The 23,317-nt window shown below is 37.9% G+C and overlaps 2 protein-coding genes across 3 annotated transcripts in view; one reads left to right on the top strand and one right to left on the bottom strand.

Annotated features, from left to right (window-relative positions):
• Window positions 1-6,957, top strand: naa30 (N-alpha-acetyltransferase 30, NatC catalytic subunit). Its single transcript, XM_073826871.1, has 4 exons — window positions 1-973; window positions 2,387-2,510; window positions 2,784-2,839; window positions 4,084-6,957. The coding sequence occupies exons 1-4, from the start codon at window positions 176-178 to the stop codon at window positions 4,219-4,221; spliced, it is 1,116 nt and encodes a 371-aa protein (XP_073682972.1). The 5' UTR covers window positions 1-175; the 3' UTR covers window positions 4,222-6,957.
• A 14,096-nt stretch (window positions 6,958-21,053) lies between these two features.
• Window positions 21,054-23,317, bottom strand: part of slc35f4 (solute carrier family 35 member F4) — a 38,535-nt gene continuing 36,271 nt past the window's right edge. For both annotated transcript variants that reach the window (XM_073827162.1, XM_073827163.1), the window contains exon 7: window positions 21,054-21,928. In XM_073827162.1, coding sequence (XP_073683263.1) covers window positions 21,687-21,928 — 242 coding nt within the window. In that variant the 3' untranslated portion in view covers window positions 21,054-21,686. The remainder of the gene's footprint in view (window positions 21,929-23,317) is intronic.

Below are 23,317 nucleotides of genomic sequence, written 5' to 3' on the forward strand. Positions count from 1 at the left end.
GTGGAGTGAATTGAGTAATGGCAGGAACAGACACGAGATAGTCCACGAACTTTACGTTATTCCTACATTTATCAGGTACCAGCAGTGGGACGGACGTCTGTCTTTGTCGTCGTTCGCTGTGAGAGGCTGATTCCGACCCCGTTTTTCTGTCATCATAGTAACTGTATGCAGTGGAATGGCTGAAGTGCCGCCTGGGCCTAACGCACTGCCTTCATCCCCGAGCGAGATCACACCACTGCCCGTGGACGGGTGCACCTTACTGGGCAACGATGGGGGACGGGACATCATCATCAGCCCCGGCCCGGGACACCAGCACGCCAGCGACCATAAGGCGATAGTCAAATCCAACCAGAACAACGTGCATCCTAATGCATCAGCCGCCCAGTTCCACACAGCCCAGCTGAACGGGGTCCAGTGCAACCACACTCACCTCCAGAACCACGTCCAGCAACACCGGCCGTCCGACAATCAAAACGCCGCTTCTGATCACCACTTGGACGGGATCGGTGAAACGCAGGGCGAGCACACGGAAAACAACAATTTCACGAGAAATAAACGATGTAACGTTAGTGATATATCGCAGAGCCAATCGCCGCCGAACAACGGGATAAACTGCACTGATAGTATGGCGATAACGGAGAGCAGCTCTTGTCGACTGGAGAATGATGTAAGTAGCAGGACTGGTTCGGGGGAGCAGACTCGAGCGGCTGCGGTAGCGCTGATGGACGGGGCTGAGTCAGGCCCAGGCCCGCAGGGCGCTGGAGTAGAACAGGCGGCGGCTGACAGCGTTCCGGTGGCGGAGATGTCGAGACTAGCGCTGGAGGAGCACGACGAGTCCATCCGATACGTGAGATATGAGTCTGAGCTCCAGATGCCCGATATCATCCGACTCATAACTAAAGACTTATCTGAGCCCTACTCCATATACACCTATAGGTACTTTATTCACAACTGGCCTCAGCTCTGCTTTCTGGTATGTATCCTGTCATTCACTTACTCTTGATGGTGTTGAATAGATCAGCATCAAAGCTTTCAGTATCACCTTTGATATAACAAAATGGTTAACGTTTATGCGTAATTCATGTATAAAATATTACTGATTGATTAACAATTTAGCATATCTTGGATGTGCATTACAGAGTAGTATGGTATTACCATGGTTTTGGGCACATACCATGGTTCTACGTCTGAAATAAACATGTTGCTATAATAAGTGTCTACAAAAAGGAAGTAAATATGTTTTACCATGGTATGTCTTAAAAACATGAGTATTTTATAACCATGTCCAAAAAACATTATACTGTTTATTTTTTTATGCTGGGAATGGGTTTTTAAATGTTTGTCCATTTTCCCCAATGTCATGTTGAATTAAGTGATGGCCTGCCTTTACTCCTTATCGTATTTAACCACATTAGACGCCTGAAAATTTACTATGGTTTTACTGTAGCAACTCTAACTACTACCTTTCTTCTGCTAGAATCATATAAAATTTTCTAGTAACTATTAAGAGAAAGTATACTTCTATTTACAAACGAGTACTAAATGATACTATGTATCATCAATATATCATCGCTGATATAATAAAAAGGATAAAATGTCCATGGTACAGTGATATACCAAAATGTCGAACTATTGTATATTTAAATGATAATGAAAATCCCCCAAAAACTGTATGAACAAAATATACATTTTGAAGCATGATATGTCTCAAAATGGTGAGATTTTTTTTTTCAGATGTCATTGTTTAAAGTGATGGATTTGGTCCATGTCAGATGTAACCACATCTTTAGACCCTTGCAAAAATTTACCAGGGTTCTTTTGCAAGAATCATCATATTGGGGGTGAGGAAGTGTAATTTCGTAACAGATGAATGAACAGATGGCTACCAAGAAGTGTCATGGTACTTTTTTTAATTTTTTTTTTTAAACAAAGTGTACCATGGTAATACCAATACTACGGTAGGTTAATCATTCAGTACATTGACTGTACTGTAGTACTGCCACAGTGTTTTTTATTTTATTTTTTATTTCATGTATTTTTTTATTACTTGTAGTTTAACATAAACCATAGTTTGTTTCATACAAACCATAATAACGTAATTCTAACCATAGTAATGAGGGAGCAGTCTATATCATGGTTTTACCTGTGGTTACTGTGGTCTTATTTAAAAAAAAAATCCTACAGTTGGTGACTATGCCAGGACTATGCTACAATCAGAGGTGTCAAAGTGTATTTATATCTTTATGAATGCAACAAGGTCAGGGTGGTGTAATTATTACAAATTGAGCCTAATAATAGAGATATTTGTCAGTGTTTTGCTCATAGTTCACAGCCCACTAGAGTAATTGCAGTGTCTTGATGACTCTGGTTCTGTGATGTGTCACAGGCAATGGTTGAGAAGGACTGTGTTGGTGCCATCGTGTGTAAGCTAGACATGCATAAGAAGATGTTCCGTCGCGGATACATCGCCATGCTTGCTGTGGACTCCAAATTTCGCAGGAAAGGCATCGGTAAGAGCCGTGCTAGCATTGTAGCCCTCATCTCAGAATGGCAACAGAATCGGATCTTTTTATAGGACGCACATCTGCTTCAGTGTCAGCTCATGGATACATTTAGTGTCTTTGAACTGCTATGAATCAAGGGTTTGCCATTCTGTGTCGAAGGAGTCTAATCATTCCATGTGTTTTCTCCATTCATATTGTGTTATTTACACTGTTCAACAGGCATATTTAATACTGGAAATGTGTTATGAATGATTAAAAATGGAATTTATTCCTTGTTAGGCACCAACCTTGTGAAAAAGGCCATTTATGCTATGGTGGAAGGGGATTGTGATGAGGTAAGAGATTTCACACTGTGGGCATGTTTAGAATGAAATACTACTACATACTTAAAGGAGTAGTTCACTTCCAGGACAACAATTTACAGATAATGTACTCACCCCCTTGTCATCCAAGATGTTCATGTCTTTCTTTCTTCAGTTGTAAAGAAATTGTTTTTTGAGGGAAACATTTCAGGATTTCTTTGCATATAATGGATATCTAGGGTGTCCCAGAGTTTGAACTTCCAAAGTGCAGTTTAAATGCAGCTTCAAAGCATCCTATATCGCTGTATTACCTTTTTTTTTTTTAAAGGTCATTTGACCTTCTTTGAACGTTCACTTTGTAAACACTGGGTTGGTACTTCTGCAGCATTGTAGGGCGATTTTGGAGTTTTTCGACATACAGGAATACACACAGTTCACACAGAGCTAGACCAAGATCAGTGTTTGCAGTTAAAAAGTATATAAATTGTAATTCGTTTCACTAGACAAGACCCTTCTTCTTTGGCTGGGATCGTTTAGAGCCCCTTGAAGCTGCATTTAGGAAGTTCAAACTCGGGGGCATCATAGATATCCATTTTATAGAGAGAAATCCTGAAATTTTTCCTGAAAAAGCATAATTTCTTTACGACTGAAGAAAGAAAGACATGAAAATCCTGGATGACAAGGTGGTGAGTACCTTATCTATACATTTTTGTTCTGGAAGTGAACTACCCCTTTAATATTACATAATAGAGGAAGGCTAAGAAACATGGATTCTCCCAGGCGAGATTGAAAATGCTTTTCTTCTAAATTTTTGCTTAAATTCTTATGTTGATGGTTTTAATAAAGGGATAGTTCACCCTAAAGTGAAAATTCTGTCATTGATTACTCACCCACATGTCGTTCCAAACCTGTAAGACCTTCGTTCATCTCGGGCACACAAATTGAGATACTTGTGATGAAATCCGAGAGCTTTCTGATCCTCCATAGACATAAATGGACATGTTCAAGGCCCAGAAAGGTAGTAAGGGCATTGTTAGCTTCATAGCATTATGAACCACTAATGTCACATGGATTATTTTGGTGGTAGTTGTCTATGCAGGGTCAGAAAGCTCTCAGATTTGATCAAAAATATCTTAATTTGTCTTCTGAAGTTGATCGAAGTTCTTACAGGTTTGGAACGACATATGGGTGATTAATTAATGGCGCAATTTTCATTTATTTGTGAACAATCTCCCGTATGTTTTACTCATGTCTATATGCTTTGTTCTCATCCTTAGGTGGTGCTAGAAACGGAAATCACCAACAAATCAGCCCTGAAACTCTATGAGAACCTGGGCTTTGTCAGGGACAAGCGGCTGTTTAGATATTATTTAAACGGAGTGGACGCACTTCGGCTCAAACTCTGGCTTCGCTAAATCAATCTACGGGGTCCCTCAACTCGTTGCTCCATCCCTTCGGCCTCCTCTTCCTCCGCCCCGGTCCTCCGGCTCAGATCACCTGACTTCCCATCAATAGAAAGACACACGACCTCTGCTGAGCCACAAAGGGCAAACTCTGAGGGAAAATTCAACCAATCATAATAAAGTGTTTTAAGAACTTTTTGTGCGAAAGAAAGAGGTTATTGCAAAAAAAAGAAAAACAGTCAGGTACTAATATGACACCGAGAAGGAAAACGTTGTGGCTTCTGTGCTCAGGTGTCAATAGCCTGACTTAAGACCTCCGTGTGTTTGTGTCGGGCAGTGGAGATGGGCTGGGCTGAACGTGTTGACGGCATCTGCGAAAAGTATCATGCCGAAAGCAAACAATACGCCACACCTCTGTTGTTGTGTTTTTTTGTTGTTGTTTTTTTTTACAATCACAAAGCGAAGGATGGAGATGTGTTTCAACCGACTCAACTACTCAAATAATTTTTTTTTTAAAGAGGGTGCACAGGAGCATTGCAGGTTGCAGTTGTGTTGTAGCCTGCTGCTTTGCGTTGTTTCTTTCTTTTTTTGTGTGTGTGTACGGGGGTCTGTGTTTTATTTTATGTGTTTATTTTATGTTTTGGAAAACACTGAGCAGAGCTTTGTCCGCTTTCGAAGTCTGATCTCTGACAAACTAACACAGATTCAGAAACACTTTAACCTGAATGCTGCAAAGCAGTGCATACGGCATCTCTGCTCTTTTAAGTTGGTCTTATTAGCTCACAATACGCCATATTGGTTTATGTGACTTGTGATTCTGACACAAATAGCGTGATCTCACCAAACAAGTTGTCTCGATGCTACTTCGTGAGTGTTTTGTACAACTAAATTGAATTACTAAATGAGCCTGAAAGGAGAGTATTCCCTGTTTTTTGAGTACCACAGATTTCCCTTTCCATGTCTGATACAGTGTTTGGATATTCAGATATGCTATAACCTCAAACGGACGCACTTCTCTTTTTTGCACTGATTAGATGGGGTATAATTCCCTTGGTCGTCACTGCGTCAGTGGACCAGTAGGGGGCAGATTACAGATCTCACCAGCTCAGTTGCTCCAATGGACTCAAGCAAGTAGTTGCTTTACAGTCATGAAACAGATTGATTTATATGCAAGATGACATTGTTTAGAGGTGTTTTAAAATTTAACGGAGGAAGTTTCCGGAGGTTAGCGATTTTATGGGTTTGTGTTTAACAGTAGTGTGCTGTGGCAGGTTGTACCAACACCCACGTCGTATGTAAGTGTTTCTATGTCATTGCCAATAGACCCCCATTTTGCTTTGCTGCTGGCTCATGAGTTGTTGTTGGAAGAAAAATGTGTTTTTTCAAGTTTGGAGTGGGAAACAAGTTTTTTTTTTTTTTTTTTTTTGAGTTGCTAAATGTACATACGGAAGTTTGATTTGTTGTTTTCGATTGCCATTGGAAAAGTTCCCCATAGAGCTGCTGCTCTCAGTTGTTGAGAAGATCGATGGGTTGCTTTATAAATTTGCGCTTAAATACACTGATATCGCTGATGGATTTATGGGAAGAGGAATTTATGCATCTTTTTTTGGATTGTTTTGTTTAGTTGCATTTTTTTTAAGCCCAAATTGTAGTACATCTCCCAGAAACGTAATGTAATGTCCCAACAATCCCCTTTGACGCATCAGACCGTGTGCTGTCTGCCAGTAAGGCTCAGGTGTTTGGTTTCTGTTCAATTCTCCTTTCACTTGTCAGGGGCTCCTTTCAAGGTCCCAGTGGTTATTAACAGCCAACTTGTCTTTGTAAGGACGTTTTTCCTTTTGATTTGTGGACAGTCGCTGTTAAAATGGAAATTTGAGAGCCTTTGAGTAGTTTTCATCTAAGAAGTCAGTCTTTAGATTGCAGATGTGAATTTAGTCTGAAATCAAGGGATAGCTTAGATTCACATCGTCATTTACGCACCCTTATGTTACTCTAAACCTTTGCAGTTTTGTTTTTCTGTAGAACACAAGAAGATATTTTGATTGATGTAACTCAAAATATATTATTTTATGTTCTGCTGGTTTGGAATGACATTAGGTTGAGTAAATGCTGCTATTTTATCTTTTGGTGAACTATCCTTTTCATAAATTTCAAAACTTCTCACAAGGTGCCAACCTTGACGGACTGTCGATCGTCACCATTCTTTCCTGTATTTTGATATTGGATGAATACTTGTTTAAAATTGTGGTTGGCACGATGATGTTTATTTTGCACTGCCAATATCTGACTTTTGTGGATTATTACTGTAAGCTGTCCATCAAATGTTACGGCCATTTAACAGCTTTAAGCGAACAGCTGGCAGGTTCTAGCTGGGTAAGATCACATATTTAGCTGATGTGGACACTAATCTGACTGGCTTCTGTTTTGGGGAATTATTCATTGATGGGACTAATTTTGAATCTGCACTTGTGGCTAATTCTCATCCCTGTGAACGGTGGAGTTTATGTTGTAGTTAGTGTTACTCTTGTACTTTTCATCTAATGATTTGGACAAGCGAGACCTGCTCCTCAAACATGGATCCATTTTGTTGGGGGAAGAGCGACCGTTTGCATGTTGATTAAAATTTTCTCCACCCTTCTTTCTCCCACTTTCACCCCGACAAAATGTCTTGCAAAAGTTTCTTTGTTTTCAAGTGGACAACAGACCTGGTTTAAAAATTATAAATAAATTATTTGATTTTTAAGCAAATGTAGTAGCTTGTTCTTTCTGAAAGGAGAACTGGGGACTTTTTCACTTCCGTTCGATTTTAATTGTGGTTTATTTTATTGATCAAAGTTGATTAAGTGTATTATTTATGTGCCACTAGTGGCAACCAAGCAGAATCTGTTTGTGTGTCCAAACATAGTGGTATTTTTTGGGACATAATGGTAGTCAGGAAATTGGAACTTGTTTGCGACATCATTTTAAAAATTCTTTCTAGAAGTGCAGCAATTACAAACTTGACCTTTAAAACCTTGCTTACTCCAGTGGAAAAAAAGGTCATTGCAGCTAAAGTGACAAAGTTCAACGTCAGCTGTTTTCAGATGTAGTAGTTTAGTTATTTATAGCATCAGAGGTGCTTGATTATTCATTGCTGTTCATTTGTATGTGTAAGTACACTAATTTAAATCTGTTAAAATTCATTTTTATTGTCAAGAGGAAGCAGCTGTACTCAACCACCACAATGTTTATTTTAACATGACAATTCACATGACCGATTCACATGACAAGATTTTTTTATTTCAAAGACTACATAGTCATGTTTTACAGTCAAATTGCAAAAGTGGCTAATGATTTACATGTTATGATTTTAGGGTCTTTGGACACCACTTGTTTTGTATAATATCAATACCATGTCATGTGAAACAATTGTTTTATACCAATTTAAAACTGATTTATATCAAGTTGTTCGATGGTTAGCCACTTCATCTTTTGTTTTTCCTGATAGTTTTATTGAAAATGCAAATCTTCCTGTTTTTATGCTAGTGGACAAAGCATTGTGGAATAATTCAAAGGATTACTCCACCACAAAATGAAAATTTTGTCATTAATCACTTACCCCCATGTGGTTCCAAACCCGTAAAAGCTTTTTTCATCTTCAGAACACAATTTAAGATATTTTGGATGAAAACCGGGAGCTAACCGGGAGTAACCCTTTAAACATATGTCTAAATAGTTCACCCAAAAATGAAAACTTGCTTAAAATTTACTGAGGCTAAGGATCCATTGGTGAGCAAGAGATAAATTGCAAAATTTCTTCCAAACTGTTTCGATAAAGAAATGGTTGGGCTGAGTAAATTTTAAGCAAATTTTTATTCTTGGGAGAACTATTCCTTTAATGGTGCGTTCACACCGGACGCGACTTGCGTAACGGAGGTATATGACCTTGTGACATCAATTCCCAGGAATGGGGTTCTTGAGATTCTACTGTCAACTCACACCAAGAAGATCCCAGAGTTTAGGGCCTTTTTAAGTAAGGAGGACATTGTGTGTTAAGTTTGTCCTCCCCATGTTGGTGTTGGCTTGCTCCAGTTTCCTCCACAATCAGAAGACATGCAGGACAGGCGAATTGGAAACAAATTGCCACTTGTGTGAGTGCATGTTAGCCCTGCGATAGACTGTCCATGGTGCTTCCCTGCAGTCCGAGACACTAAAATAGGCTCTGGCATCACCACAGCCCTATACAAGACAAGCACATCTGTAAAATTGGAATTGATGTTGCAACCATTGCTTTATCAGCCCAGGTTGTTAACCACTATGCTCTCACTCTTGTTAAAGAATTTCAAATTAAATTCCTCCTTTTGAGTTGCACCTAAATTCTTTAGACTCCAAAGAAATTACAAGCAGGTATAGCCTGCTTGCTTGCTAATAGTTGTACTAGAAATATACCACTGTAATCACATTTTCATATTATTTATGAACTAAAGGCTGAGTCAATGTTGTCTGAGTAATTGACAACACAACAGATGCCGTACAAATTGGCTTGAAACATCCCTTTATGTACTCCTGTACCTGCATCTTCTCAGGACTAACTGTACTTTTCTGACTCTGCCTGGAACAAAGACCTCTTGTCAATTTCTTATTCTTCCTGTGGATAAATTGTCCTGGATAACCCAGAGTAATGCTCATACTCATTTTCAGTATGCCAAGTTAACTTAATGTTTGCATTGTAAGGCCTTTGCACAGTTCCTGTCAGACCTCTGTCCAGATTTGTTCTACACCTTTGAGAATTTGGCAACATTCCTTCCCCAGACGTCTACCGTGGACTTGGCTGCAATAGCTCCCTTATGTCTAGAATCTGTCCTTCAGACTCATCCCAGAAGATGTTTTGTTGCATTGGCCTGGACACGAGTCGAATCCTCTGCCTTCCTTCCATCTCATCTCCTTCCACTGTTACATAAGACAAGACTTTAGTGAGGTTAAGTACACAACCATATGGGCAACTCAGCAATTGGTAAAATGATTGAACTGAGGGACTCACGATAACAGGTGTACACCCTCTTCTGTTTCCCGCGACTTTCCCTAAAGCACCTCTGCTGAGCTTGCCGCTTCTTGGTTGCTTGGCGACTGAGCATCGTCTGTGCCAGCAGGAGACCTTTCATGTGTCCCTGCGAAGGTCAAGAATGCTTGAGTGATCCACCTAAGAATAGCCTCAATGCGTTAATGTAATTCCGAGTGGCACTTGTAAGTAGTTGCTAAAATCTTGTCATGACACTTCAAACATTTACGAAAGCTTTAATAGAAACTGTCCCACCTTTGGTTTAGAGATCGAGAGACTGAGATATGGCTTCAGTGACACACATCTACAATAACAAAGGTTGGTTGAGAATATGCAAGTAAAGATCTCTCCCAGTGTCTGGGATTTCCATAGTGTAGAGAAAGGATCTACTCCTGGTCCCCTGTACCCTGATGATGGATCCCAGAGTTGAAGGTAACACGGCTTCACCCCAACATACTTTCCACTCCAACAACACAGTAATCAGATCTAGTGGGACCACAGGGCAAGGCTCAGTGCTCACCAGCTGTCAGTCTTCTCTCTCTTTATCTACATCTTTTAGTCTTGAAACACCATCACATACTCGTCAGTTCCTGAGTTGTCACAGATGCCCTCTTTCAGAAAATATCTGGCTGCACCTCTTTTTGCATACTGTTCTATACGAAATACATGATAATAATCATTGTTTCAATTAATCCCATGTTTTCAGGGAATGTGGCTTCAGTATTTTAAGAATATTCCACATGGGGGTCCTGATTTATTTTGCAATATTAATCTGCTGGCTGTACATTAGGGGTTTTAATCTCTGGCCCTCAAGTACCCCTTTTCCCAAAGGCAGTTTGAGTGCTAGTTCAGAGCCAGTATCTAGTTTCAAATTGGTTCTTAGTCTTTCAATACCCGAAGCACCAGCTCGGAATCCCCTGTTGAAAAAAACAGCATACGCTGGTTAGGTATGTTTTGATGCTGGGATGCTGGTTTTAGCTGTTTTTTGCTGGTTAATGCTGGTCTTTAGCTGGTTTATGCTGGTCCTTTGCTGGTTTATGCTGGTCATCTTAAACCAGCATACCAGCATCAAAACCTACCTAACCAGCATATGCTGTTTTTTTCAACAGGGTCAAGAAAAGTGGTTCGTAAGTAGCACCAAAACTTTGCTGGTCTAGAAGTAAGAACCGCTTGCATCAGGGGCTGGGGGTGGGGTTATCTTGACCAACAAGAGGAACAGAAACTTTTGATCGCTTTTTTTGGAATAGCATCTAAACACAAAACACATTGGATTCGCTGTGTTTGGATGCCGATGTAGGTTCGCAAAGCCATGAATATCAATTGCAACGCAACATCCGCTATTGGTGACATTAGGCTTGTTTGGGATGCATCAGCGCTGACCGGTCAGCATTTCAAAAGCTTAAGCTGCTCTTCAATCGCTTTCGCGGTGCTTTGGTGTCATGCGCCAATCAGTTTGCACAGCACTGATGCATCTCAAGCAAGCCTGGTGTGTTTGTGTTTGGAGCTGCTGTACAAGCGTTGCTGGGAAAGAAGAGCCTTATTTAGTGACATAAGACCTGGCTCTATGGTGGCCCTAAGACGCAATATTGCATATTCGCAGCAATCGCATCACTCAATTTGCATTTGTGTCTTTACTTTGACTTTGTATGTCTACTTGTGCGAATAATTAAATTCACTTTTGGTGAGCACACACCATTACATAGTTTTCAACTATACAGCACTATACTGTCAATGAATTTAGCTGGTACGTTGAGAAGGGTCAAGCAAGAAGTTTACTTGGAATGCATTTGGATCCATGAATGTTTCGTTTTTAAACATCCACCCCCCCCAAAAAAAGAGTATACCTGTGGTGTTTTGCTTGTGCCACAGTGCCCCCCCAGGCTGGGAGTGGAATAGCAGTGGACAGGCCCATCTCTCAATTCCTGGTCCTGACAAGAGCAAAATGTATGATGTTTATTAAAAGGCAAGCTTTTTGCTTTCTTTCAGATTTATCCTCTTTAAAAACAGTTTGAAAATGATTAATTCTTGAAAATGGAAGTTTTGTATGTCTTGCATGCGAGTTTGACAGATCTCACATCAGCCCCTATAGCAAGAGTCATTGGTCGCCATACCTGTGAGTTAAATGCTCGTAATTAGAATCAAAATTAAAATTAATGACTTGAAAGTAACTATACAGTATATTCAGAATCAGACCTTTAATGGTTGGGGTGGGTGAGACTTAATAATGCTGTGACCAGTTTTATCACAGACACTCTGAGATCCTGTGGGTGACATAACAAACTCACAACACAAGCATGAATTAAAAAAATGTAAAACATAACAAGGCCCATGATCATGCTACGTTGTTAAAAAATACATTGTTAAAGCTGAAGTGTATGTCTGCTCCACTATATCACCAAAAGGAACTTCAATGTAAAACTGTAACTTTTTAAACAGGTTTCCTGAAAGCTTCCCCCATCTGCCATTTGTCAAACAAAATGATAGTCCCAACTTAAATTTTGCGTCCTTGGCTGAGCCAATGTTGCTATGTCAGGCCTGTCAAAATGGCTTACCCAGGATGAATTCAGAATAGCATACTACCATATTACTCTTACCTATAAGTTAGAATAATATACTAGTATGTTATTCTGAATTCAGTCGTATAGTCTCTGCATACTAGGCTGGGATAATAGGTAAGAAATTTCAAACTAGTGTTGGGTCCAAGTCCACCTCGAGTCCGAGTCAAGTCCTAGCTTTTAAACAATTGAATTTGAGTGGTAGAAAAATTGAAAAATGTTGAAAAAAATTAAAATTTTGGAGAATAAAGTTGAAATATTTTGACAATCAAGTCAAAAATACGAGAATAAAGTCCAAATATTTTCAGAATAAAGTCGAAATTACAAGGATAAAGTCGAAATATTTTGAGTTTAAGTTTTTTATATCTTAGTCTGTACTCTGAAAAGAGTCCCCCTGAGTCTAAGTATCTCAATTCTACTTGGATTTTTTCAGGTAATGTCAGGTAGACATTGCTAATTGAATTTGCTCTGTTTTGTGGAAATTCAAATGTCAAAATGGGTTCAAAACTAATGTTCTAGTTTCAAAAGGTGTAAACATGAACTGTCATATAATAATATTGTTCATAATTATCACCAAATGTAAAGTCTAATGATCACAGTACTCACCTGGTTCTAAATGAACAGAATTAGTTATTGTGTGTCTTCCTGTCAAAGGAGGCAGATGGTTGGTCTTCCACTGTCCCACAATTCCTTTCTCTTGCATCTCTGCACCTTTAACAGCAGTGATCATCCAAGGTGAGGATGGGAACAGGGAAGGCTCTTCCTCCATTGGTTGACTATGAGATGGTGCAACTTGACAAATCTTCGGCCTGGAGTTGCTGCTCCCCATGGCGTATTTACACTCCCAGCCAAGGTAAGTTCAAGGAACTACATTAAACTCCATTTCTTGTTCTGCTTTCCAAGGTGTAATCCAGGCCTAACTCTTCACTCCATCTGAATGTTCAATGTTGTATCCAGGGGTCCACAGATATGGTTGAATATGTAATATTGAAGAAGACGGTATGTCCAAAAATGTCCACTTGGATTCAATCCAGTTGTTTTGACTTAACGTAAACAAAGAGTATTCCCTTTCAGTTCTACTGTACAAAATGAAACTCTGGTAAAGTTGTGTTGTGAAATGGCAGGTGCGTGCCCCCCTCTCTCGCTTTTATATTTCTCAGTTTTGGCGTAATGAGGCAAGTTTCCATGGTGACTGTCCCCACAGGTTACTTTATAACTGTGTGTTAATGCTTGGACGGCGGTGAGAGGGCCCGTCTCTTCACTGATTGCTCAGGCATGCGACTGCTCAGGGAACCAAGCTTGATGATTGACAGAATTAGTGACAGTTTTTGTTTGTCTGATTACAGCAGGTATAACTTGATATTACAGAAAACAAATCTAGCTGGGTTGCACTTATTGCACAGCAATGTGATTATGCTCATTCATACATTCATTTTGTTTTCTTTTAAGTAAACAAACATGGCTTGCTACAACCTCAGATTGAACCACATATTTATGACTGTGATTAAGAGTGGCAAAAGTATGTGAATCTCTAGGATTACCAATTATTTTGAAGGTGAAATTTTAAATATATAAAGTCCATTTGTTCAGAAGTGTTTTCAATCATTCGAGTGACTATCAGATGTCAGTATATGTCTTGTTTTATTTAAAGAACAGGGATCTATCAAAGTCAGTGTTTGTGAAGTGAATCCTGGCATGAACAAAGGATATCTCAGAGGACCTCAGAAACAAAGTTGTTGTTGTTCAGCAGGCTGGAAAAGGTTACAAAACCATCTCTTCAGTTTGGACTCCACAGATACACAGTCAGTCAGATTACGCACAAATGGAGGAAATTCAAGACCATTGTTTCTTTCCCCAGGAGTGGTCCACCAACAAAGATCACTCTAAAAGTAAGGCTTGTAATAGTCTGTAAAGTTGCAAAGGACCCCAGAATAACATCCAAGTAACTAAAGGCCTTTCTCACATTGGCTAATGTAAATGTTCATGAATCCACCATCAGGAGAACACTGAACAACAATGGTGTACATGGCAGAGTTACCAGGAGAAAGTCAAAGCTCTCCAAAAAGAACACTGCCCATCTGCAGTTTGCTACAGATCATGTGGACAAGCCAGAGGGCTATTGGACAAATGTTTTGTGGATGGATAAGACCGAAATAGAACTTTTTTGGTATAAATGAGAAGTGTTATGTTTGGAGAAAAGAACAAACTACATTCCAGCATAAGAAACCTCATCCCATCTGTGAAACATGGTGGTGATAGTATCATGGTTTGGGCCTGTTTTGCTGCATCTGGGCAAGGATGGCTTGCCATTATTGATGGAACAATGAATTCTGAATTATACTAGCAAATTCTAAATGAAAATCTCAGGACATTAGTCCTGGGGCCTCATTTATAAAACTTTCTTACGCACTGATTTGATCTTAGAGTGTTCGTACGATCAAATCCACGTCAAAGTACAGATTTATAAAAACCGTCTTTGACGTGGAAAAGTACTTATCTCCACGTCAGATTCCAGCTTGGCGTACGACCGTTTCCTTGTGGTAATGCCTGGTATTGCAGATAGTTCAGCCTCACTATAATTTGATTTCTTGCGCTCCTTTTTACTTGCCATTGTCACAGAGTTTTTGCTTTAGGAATGAGCTCATTTTATATGTTAATTAATTAAGCAGGGGCGTTTCGACGGCGGAACATTCAGCTGCACACAATTCCACGATCATTTGTGAATTATAACCGAATGACTGGCGTACGCATGGATTTCGTGTGTACGTTCGTTTCTCTGAATCGCTCTTACGATCAAATCAGAAAAGTTCTTAGATAAAATCAAGGATGGTTTCTACGCAAGTCTTTATAAATGAGGCCCCTGGTCATCCACCAAGACAACGACCCCAAGTACATAAGTCATTTTACCATAGAATGGTTAAAGTAGAATAAAGTTAATGTTTTTGGAATGGCCGAGTCAAAGTCCAGACCTTAATCCAATCAAAATGTTGTGGAAGGACTTGAAGAAAGCAGTTCATAGGAGGAAACCCACCAACATTACAGAGTTGAAGCGGTTCTGTACTGAGAAATGGACTCAGATTCTTACAAACGGTTGTACATGTTTTGTCTCATTTGTGTGATTGAGTTGTTTTTGTCTACTTTCAGGACTTTTCAATAGAGGGTTCACCAACTTTCAAGCAGCACTGTATGTATACAGTTGAAGTCAAAAGGTTACATACACCTTTCAGAATCTGAAAAATGATAATTATTTGACCAAAATAAGAGGGATCATACAAAATGCATGTTATTTTTATTTAGTACTGACCTGAATAAGATATTTCACATGAAAGACATTTGCATTTTCTGAATACTGTGTTGTTAATGATCCATAGCTGTTTTTTTTTGTTTAGTGACATATATTCACGAGTCCCTTGTTTGACCTGAACAGTTAAACTGCCTGCTGTTCTTCAGAAAAATACTTCAGATCCCACAAATTCTTTTTTTATTTTAGCCTTTTGTGTATTTGACCCTTTCCAACAATGACTGTATAATTTTGACAATTGAGGGACTCTATTACAGAAGGTTCAAACTCTTACTGATGCTTAACCCTTTAAAGCCTGACACATTAAAAAAATGGCAGAAAATTATATATTTTTGGAAATTAGATGTTTATTAAGCCTTTAATCAAAATCAAAAATTTTTTTTTTTGCCAACTCATTTTGTTTATGATATATTTTTTGTATCACATTTGATACATCAGGCTTTTTGGGAACGTTTTGCTTACAACAGTGTAGATTTTAGATACAAAAAATCTATTATGCCTTTAACAGTTTGAAAACATAGAACATTTTAGGCAGTTTTTCTTTCTATTTTTTTTTTTTTTTTTTATATAGATCCTTTTTCCAGTCCTTTTATTTCACTTTGTGGTAGTCACGAAAGCAGTGTCTTTGTTCAGGCAAAGATGCACCTTACACTTCTCACAGTACACATGTGAGAAGTGATTGCTGGTGCAATGCTTGCATCTTTGTCCGGTTTCCCATGTTGGAAAATGATCCATGGCATCCCTTCTGGATTCCCTTGATGGAGCTGCTTCTGGACAGGATAGTGGTCGCCCAACGTTTTTAGCCTTTCCAGCACTAACTCAACTTCTATGCTGCTCTGGACTACACTTTCGACTTGATAATCTTCCTCATCACTGCTGTCTGAACTTCCATCATCATGCATGGCCTGAGGAATCCATTCCTCATCATCCTCCTCCTCCTCCTCTTCCTCTAATTGCTCTAGGTCAGTGTTTCCCAAACTTTTTTTCTGGGGACCCACATTTTAAAGTCGATAAATCCTTGTGACCCAATAAACATTAAGCCCATATAGTTCATATATCACAAAGAGAATTTATGCATTAACAAAATATGTGTGACCATTTTTAAGGTCATGCTTCCACTTAACTATTTAAAAGAGATACAGATATTTGACAAAGCACATTTTTTTTTATTTAAGTAAAATGCAGATTTGCAGAAAATGCTGTTTACCACAAACACAATATTTATCCGTTATTTTGATTTCAAATCCACAAGTGCTTTTTCAGCATTGTGATCCTCTTTTATCACAGTACACTAATACAGTAACAGACATTTTCACGTTTAAACTCAATAAAAAACAACATATTATTCAATGCACTTGACTTCTAGATTTGTATATTAAGTTGCTCAAGCTAATTGAAATTGGGCTATAAAAAAATATTTTAATTAAAACTTACCACAGACAGAAACAGTCGGCTCTCATGCTTTTCTTTCGCATTAAATCTTTATTAAAAACAATGCTTTAAAGAACTTTTCTGCCTGGACAAGTGCACGTATTATGTTGCCTTTTTCTTTAAAACTGCACTTTTCCTTATTTTAAACCTAGCCAAAAAGCCACGTGTTGACTGTGAAAAAGTGGACTTCATTTATATGCATTTATGGGACATTTTCGTGTCAATCCATGTTCATTTTTACAGCGAACAATGCGCTGTCACTTTAATTCAGCACATGCAGCGCTTGCAGCACAGCAAAAAATAGACTCTGCCGAAATGATCGCTGCTCTGCTGCAAACGCACTGCTTCTGGGACAAATTGCTGGACAGCAACCGCGTGCAGTGTGAACGCTCCAATCCGTTAACATGGGTGCGGAAAAAAAATACACAACGCATACGCACTGCAGACGGAGTATGAAACAGGCGATGCAGAGCGCAGCTAAAGAACAACAACAACAAAAAAAAGAAAGCAGAAGAAGAAAACAACGAGCTCCCTCGTGCGGCTAATAGGTGAACTACACATAAATTTTAATCAAGAGTATATAGCGCATTGAAAAATAGTGTTGGACTTGGCGACCCATACAATATTTCCCGCGACCCACTTGTGGGTCGGGACCCCGCCTTTGGGAATGACTGCTCTAGGTCACTTGAATTGCCATCCGTTATTATGTCAGTTACATTTTGAAGATGCTTTTTTTATTATCTAAACATACACATAAAAAATTGATGATTCCAGCATATTGATTATAATTTTAGAGGAATTGTTACTGTAAAAATAACCTAAATGTATTGTAAGATGACATTGTGGTAGGCATATTGTAGATTACATAAAAAAAAAATGTGACAGGACTATTCAGGGATAAAGAAACTTATACCTGCAGTTTCAAATTTAATATGTGCATTTTTAACACAATATATATTTTAATATGGCATTTCAGTCATTAATTGCCATTAATTGAATCATCCCAATATTGTGTGTTTGCATTGTGGTAGTCATAAAGTAGATAACATTACTACAATGTGACATTACTGTTTAGACATAAAGCACCATTAATACCTGCAGTATCAAATTTGATACACAATTTCCAACACAATTTACTTGTAATTTAACGATTAAATTATTAAGTAATTATGCATTATTTCAATTCAGAAAGTGTTCAATTAATTATATCAGGCGCAATCCAATATTATTTTTTACCTTAACAACTTGAAATTAGCCTTTATTTTCCTGCCGAAAGCGTCTGGCTTGATCCAATCGCAGCCGCCATTTTGAAAAGCTAAAAAATCACCCCTCTACTGCCTGCAGTACAGTGAAATTCCACAAGACGGCAGAATACACGTATCAAAATAGATACAACAGGTTTTCAAAGAAAGTATTGCTCTCACTGATTCAATATATGTCTTAGAAACTCGTGTATCAAATATGATACGTGCGGCTTTAAAGGGTTAAGAAGGAAACATGATGCATTAAGGAAGAGTAAATTTTACTTAGTTTTACTTAGTCTTCTGGGAAATGTAAGTATCTTCTGTAGCTTCTAAAGGGCAGTACTAAATGAAAAAAATGATATTTAGGAAAATGTACATTCTGTTCAGAAGTTTACACCCCTGGCTCTTAATGCACCGTGTTTCCTTCTGAAGCATCAGTTTGCGTTTGAACCTTCTGTAATAGTGGAATATGACTCCCTCAGTTGTCCTCAGTGTGAAAAGATGGATCTCAAAATCATATAGTATCACAAGAGACATTAAAAATCTTACTGACCCCAAACTTTTTGAACGGCAGTACAGGTCATAAAAAAATACTGTAAATCTTCCTGTTGAACTGTGTCAGCATATGGAATGTTATCGCCACCTCCCAGAGTGAACGAACTGAACCCCATAATGTGGATTTAAAGACTTCCTCTGTGCTCTTTATACCTCCCCTCCTGTTACCCCTCACTTCCTTTCTATGCTTCATTTGCTTTAATGGGCTTCTCCAGCAGTCTGAAGATGTTCAGCCTGTCCACTCAGCTAATATCTCATTACACTTCCAAGAAAGCAAGGTCGTTGTATGCATTCACGCAGAGCAGCTGTCACAGGACTGTGAAGGTGTCCTAGTGTGGTTTATTGCTGGGAGAAATGAGGGAATGCTGGGTTTGTGTTTCATTTTTATGGTGTGTATCATGGTCAGAGCTGTGGCACAGTGGGCAGTGCACATTCTTACAAAACCTATAGCGCATTTATGCTCACAGGGTGCAGGTCTCTACAGGTACACTCCCTCTCTAATCTCCTGCCTTTTTCACTTTCCTTGAATTATAGAAGGCAAAGGTGAAAAAGAAAAAAAGAAAAATGGCTGATTCCACTCAAATGCTAAATCAGTGCTTCTTAATTTTTGTCCTGGGGACCCCTGCTCTGCATATTTTGTATTTAATCATGATCTAACACACACAGTTCAGTTCATGTAGGTCCCTCCTAATAAGCTGTTAATCTGAATCAGTTAAATAAGGGAGACGTGCAAAATGTGCAGAGCTGGGGTCCCCAGGACCAGAATTAAGAGCCACAGTGCTAAACTGGTGCATCAATTTAAAGCACTTATGGTATAAATTAAAACTACTTACATATAGTCATTGTTTTAAGTGTAAAAACAATATACAACTGTTTTAAAAGTTCAGGATCGGTTCTGAACCAAGGTTGCATTTATTTGATTCAAAATGTTTTCCATACTATGGAAGCCTGTGTCCACCATTTAATAAAATATAAAACAAAGTAACTGTTCAGAGTTTACATCTCACGGTCAGAATTTCTCAGAACTGACTTCTTGCTCAAGATTGCAGGTATTAACTTGCAAGTGCATGTTATAAAGTCAGAATTGCGAGATATAAACTAGCAATTGTAAGGAAATAGTCTCTTTTTTCCTCAGAATTGGCCTTTATAAGTTGCAATTAAGAGTTCTTGCAATTCAAGGGGAAAAAATTGAAATTGACTATTTCTGAGAAACTAACATCTTTTCTCAGGACTGCAAGTATAAACTCGCAACAAAATGTCGAAATGTTTCGAGAATAAACCCGAAATTACAAGAATAAAGTCAAAATATTTTGAGGATAAACAAAACAGAATTATGAGTTTATATCTCTCAATTTTGACTTTATTTCTCTGTTGAAAAATGACAGCTAAAACCAGCCTAGGCTGATTGGCTAGTCTTAGCTGGTTTAAACTGGAAGTAGCTGGTCTCCTAGCCTGGTCAGGCTGGTTTTAGCTGGTGGTCTCCCAGCCTGACCAGCTAAGACCAGCCTGGCCAAAACCTCTCTAAAACCAGCCTGCTGACCAGCTATGGCCAGCTGAAACCAGCCTGGTTGACCAGCTAAAAGCAGCCAACCAACCTAGGCTGTTTTTTTACTTATTTTCTTTGGATTGCAAGTATAAGCTGCGCAATTGTGTGTTATAAAGCCAGAATTGCAAAATATAAAGGAATTGTAAGAAAATAGTCTGTTTTCTTAGAATCTGCCTTATAACTCGCAATTGCAAATTCTTACAATTCAAGGAAAAAAAAAACAGAATTTTTACTTTATTTCTCAGAACTGACTTCTTTTCTCAGGATTGCAAGTATAAACTCGTTTTGGTTATAAAGTCAGAACAGCGAGATTTAAACGCAATTCTGAGAAATAAAGTCAGAATTGTGAGATATAAACAAGCAATTGGAAGAAAATAGTCTGTTTCCGAATCGGCCTTTATAACTTTATAAGTTCTTACAATTCAGGAAAAACAGAATTGCGAGCTTAAATCTGCTTAAATCTCTAAAACTGTGTGATATAAAATCACTGTCAACTCATATTTTTATTTAAAGTCAGAATTGTGAGACAGAAAGTCGCACTTTTAACTTTTTTTTTTCAATGGCGGAAAGAATTTCCATAGTTTTCTGTCTTAATGTATTTTAAAATGTATTTATTCTTGTGATGCAAAGCTGAATTTTTAGCATCATTACTCCAGTCTTTAGTGTCACATGATGTTTCTGAAACCATTTTAATGTTAATTTTTAATTTCTTATTATCAATGTTGAAAAGAGTTCTGCTTCTTAATATCTGTGGAAACTTTTTGATGTAATTTTAATGTCATTTTTAATAACTATCATTTTTTTGTAATAACTGTAATTACCCAGGATTCTTTGATGAATATAAATATTTTTTGTAACAGTATAAAAGTCTAATTTTTAATCAATCTTTGCTGTTTTTTTTTTTTTTTACTTTTAAGTGATATAATGCACTGTAAAATAATCAGACATATACATATATGCTGTTTGAAAGAGGATATCTTCAGGATTATGGGCATTGTGGTTCTTCACCAAGAATTTGACTATTAAACACCTGTGGCTTCTTCAGAAATATATATGTTCACTTAAGAATCTCAAAGTTCATGTTAGGTCTCTCTTGAATAATAAAAACTATTTCTCACAGAAATAATTAAATAACAAGCACTTTTCAAACCATAATCTTTATTTTTGTCTTTTATTATAAAAAGAAAAGAAAGGCTTATTCATTAAAGCATAGTATATTTATCCTACATATATTACACTACTACGTACAATGCAAATAATCCTCATATTTCATATACATATATTTCCGATCTCTGAATGCATTCATGTGTACAGTGAGCCAAACTGGCCCTGACAGAGTCTATATTCACAGAATACATTCCATGGGAAGGGGCTAGCGGAGGGGTTCAGGGATGCGGGGTTGGCGTGCAGCGGGAGACAAAAGTCTGAAAGTCCATTTCTATGGAATGGATGCATATCTTCCCATAGAAATGCCAGGGAAGAGAATGCTAGATCCCTTCATTAAAATAAAAAAATACAGTCAGTACATATCCCTGTTTTAATGGGACGCTCTTCTCAGAACGCTCAAGCCTCCTCTATTAAAGAGCAGGACGGCATGTTCTGTGACATCTTTTCTGATTGGTTGACGTTATGATTAACATTAAAGAAAATACTATCCTTCTACTTCACTTTTCTTATTATCTTTTGTCTTTCCATAATACAAATACAATCAAACTGCTCTTGTTTTTTTTTTTTTTTTTTTTTTTTACAAAGGCTGCCACAGGGTGGATCACTGTTGATCGCTGGCTATTCATTCACAGGTCAAAGGTCATGCCATGGGGATGGATACGGCTCCGTTGGCTCTACTCCGGCTGCGTGTGTGGACGCTGGATTCTGTGAGTTCCTCTCCATGCTCCTCTGTCTTCTTGTCGGCCAGGGTGGTGAGGAAGCGCAGGGTGACCGTATCCCACTCCTCAGGGAGCAGCAGCAGCAGGAAGCCCAGGCAAATGATGCAGGTGGCAGCCAGACGCACCACACTGAAGATCACCTCATGCTTAAGCACATCAATAGCTGAGGAAAGAAATATAAAAAAACACCATTTAAAGAATTTAACACATTTAATTAGGCTTTTTATCTTTGTGATATCAGGATTACTTTTTAAAAATCTAAATAATTATAAACCAGAAATTACAACAGCATGTACGACAGCATTTTAATGCCACATTAAATTAGTAGGTAATTGCGAGAATAAACTTTTCGACTTTATTCTCGAAATATTTAGGCTTTATTCTCGTAATTTTGACTTCAAAAAAGTCGAAGTGTTTCGAGAATAAAGTCGAAATGTTTTAAGAATAAAGTTTAAATATTTTGAGAATAACGTGAAAATGATGAGAATTCCTTTGTAGCAATTACGAGATTAAATTTATAATTTTTTAAGAGTATTCTAGCCTTTTGCGCATGCAAATGGCCCGGTTTGGGAGCACTGGGAGATATTCCAAAGTCTCAGCTTTCAAAACAAAGTGTCTATTACAATAATGTGTTTTTCACACTCTTTAATGTGGCATGACAGATCCCCCCACTACAAATAGGCCTAATGAATACAATCGAAGACTTGAAATATTATTTCCAAGCATACTGTCCCTGCGAGTATAACACATGGTATGATTTCTGATAATAATCTCACATATATTTAAATAAATTCCGGTGGCCTGACAACTTCTCCTGGTGCTCCCAATCCGGGCAATTTGCATGCGCAGGCTAGACTCTCAAATATTATAACTTTAATTTCTACAATTTTATTCTAGAAACATTTCAACTTTATTCTCAAAACATTTAGACTTTATTCAAACAATTTCAGCTTTGTACTCAAAATATTTTGACTTTATTATCGAAATTTCTACTTTATGATCAACACATTTTGGCTTTATTCTTGAAAATGTTTACTTTATTCTTGTCATTTCGACTTTATTCTCAAAATATTTTGACTTTATTATCGAAATTTCTGCTTTATTCTCAACACATTTTGGCTTTATTCTTGAAAATGTTTAATTTATTCTTGTCATTTCGGCTTTATTCTCAAAACATTTCGACTTTATTTTCGTAATTTTGGCTTATTCTCAAAACATTTCGACTTTATTTTCGTAATTTTGGCTTATTCTCTAAACAATTCGACTTTATTTCACACAATTTCGACTTTATTCTCGAACATTTCGACTTTATTATCGAAATTTCGGCTTTATTCTCAACACATTTTGGCTTTATTCTTGAAAATGTTTACTTTATTCTTGTTATTTCGACTTTATTCTCAAAATATTTTGACTTTAATCTCGTAATTTCGGCTTTATTCTCCTAACATTTAGACTATATTATCGAAATCTCTGCTTTATTCTCAACACATTTTGGCTTTATTCTTGAAAATGTTTAATTTATTCTTGTCATTTCGGCTTTATTCCCAAAACA

This window comes from Garra rufa, chromosome 21 (genome assembly GCF_049309525.1).
Source record: "Garra rufa chromosome 21, GarRuf1.0, whole genome shotgun sequence".
Classification (NCBI taxonomy): domain Eukaryota; kingdom Metazoa; phylum Chordata; class Actinopteri; order Cypriniformes; family Cyprinidae; genus Garra; species Garra rufa.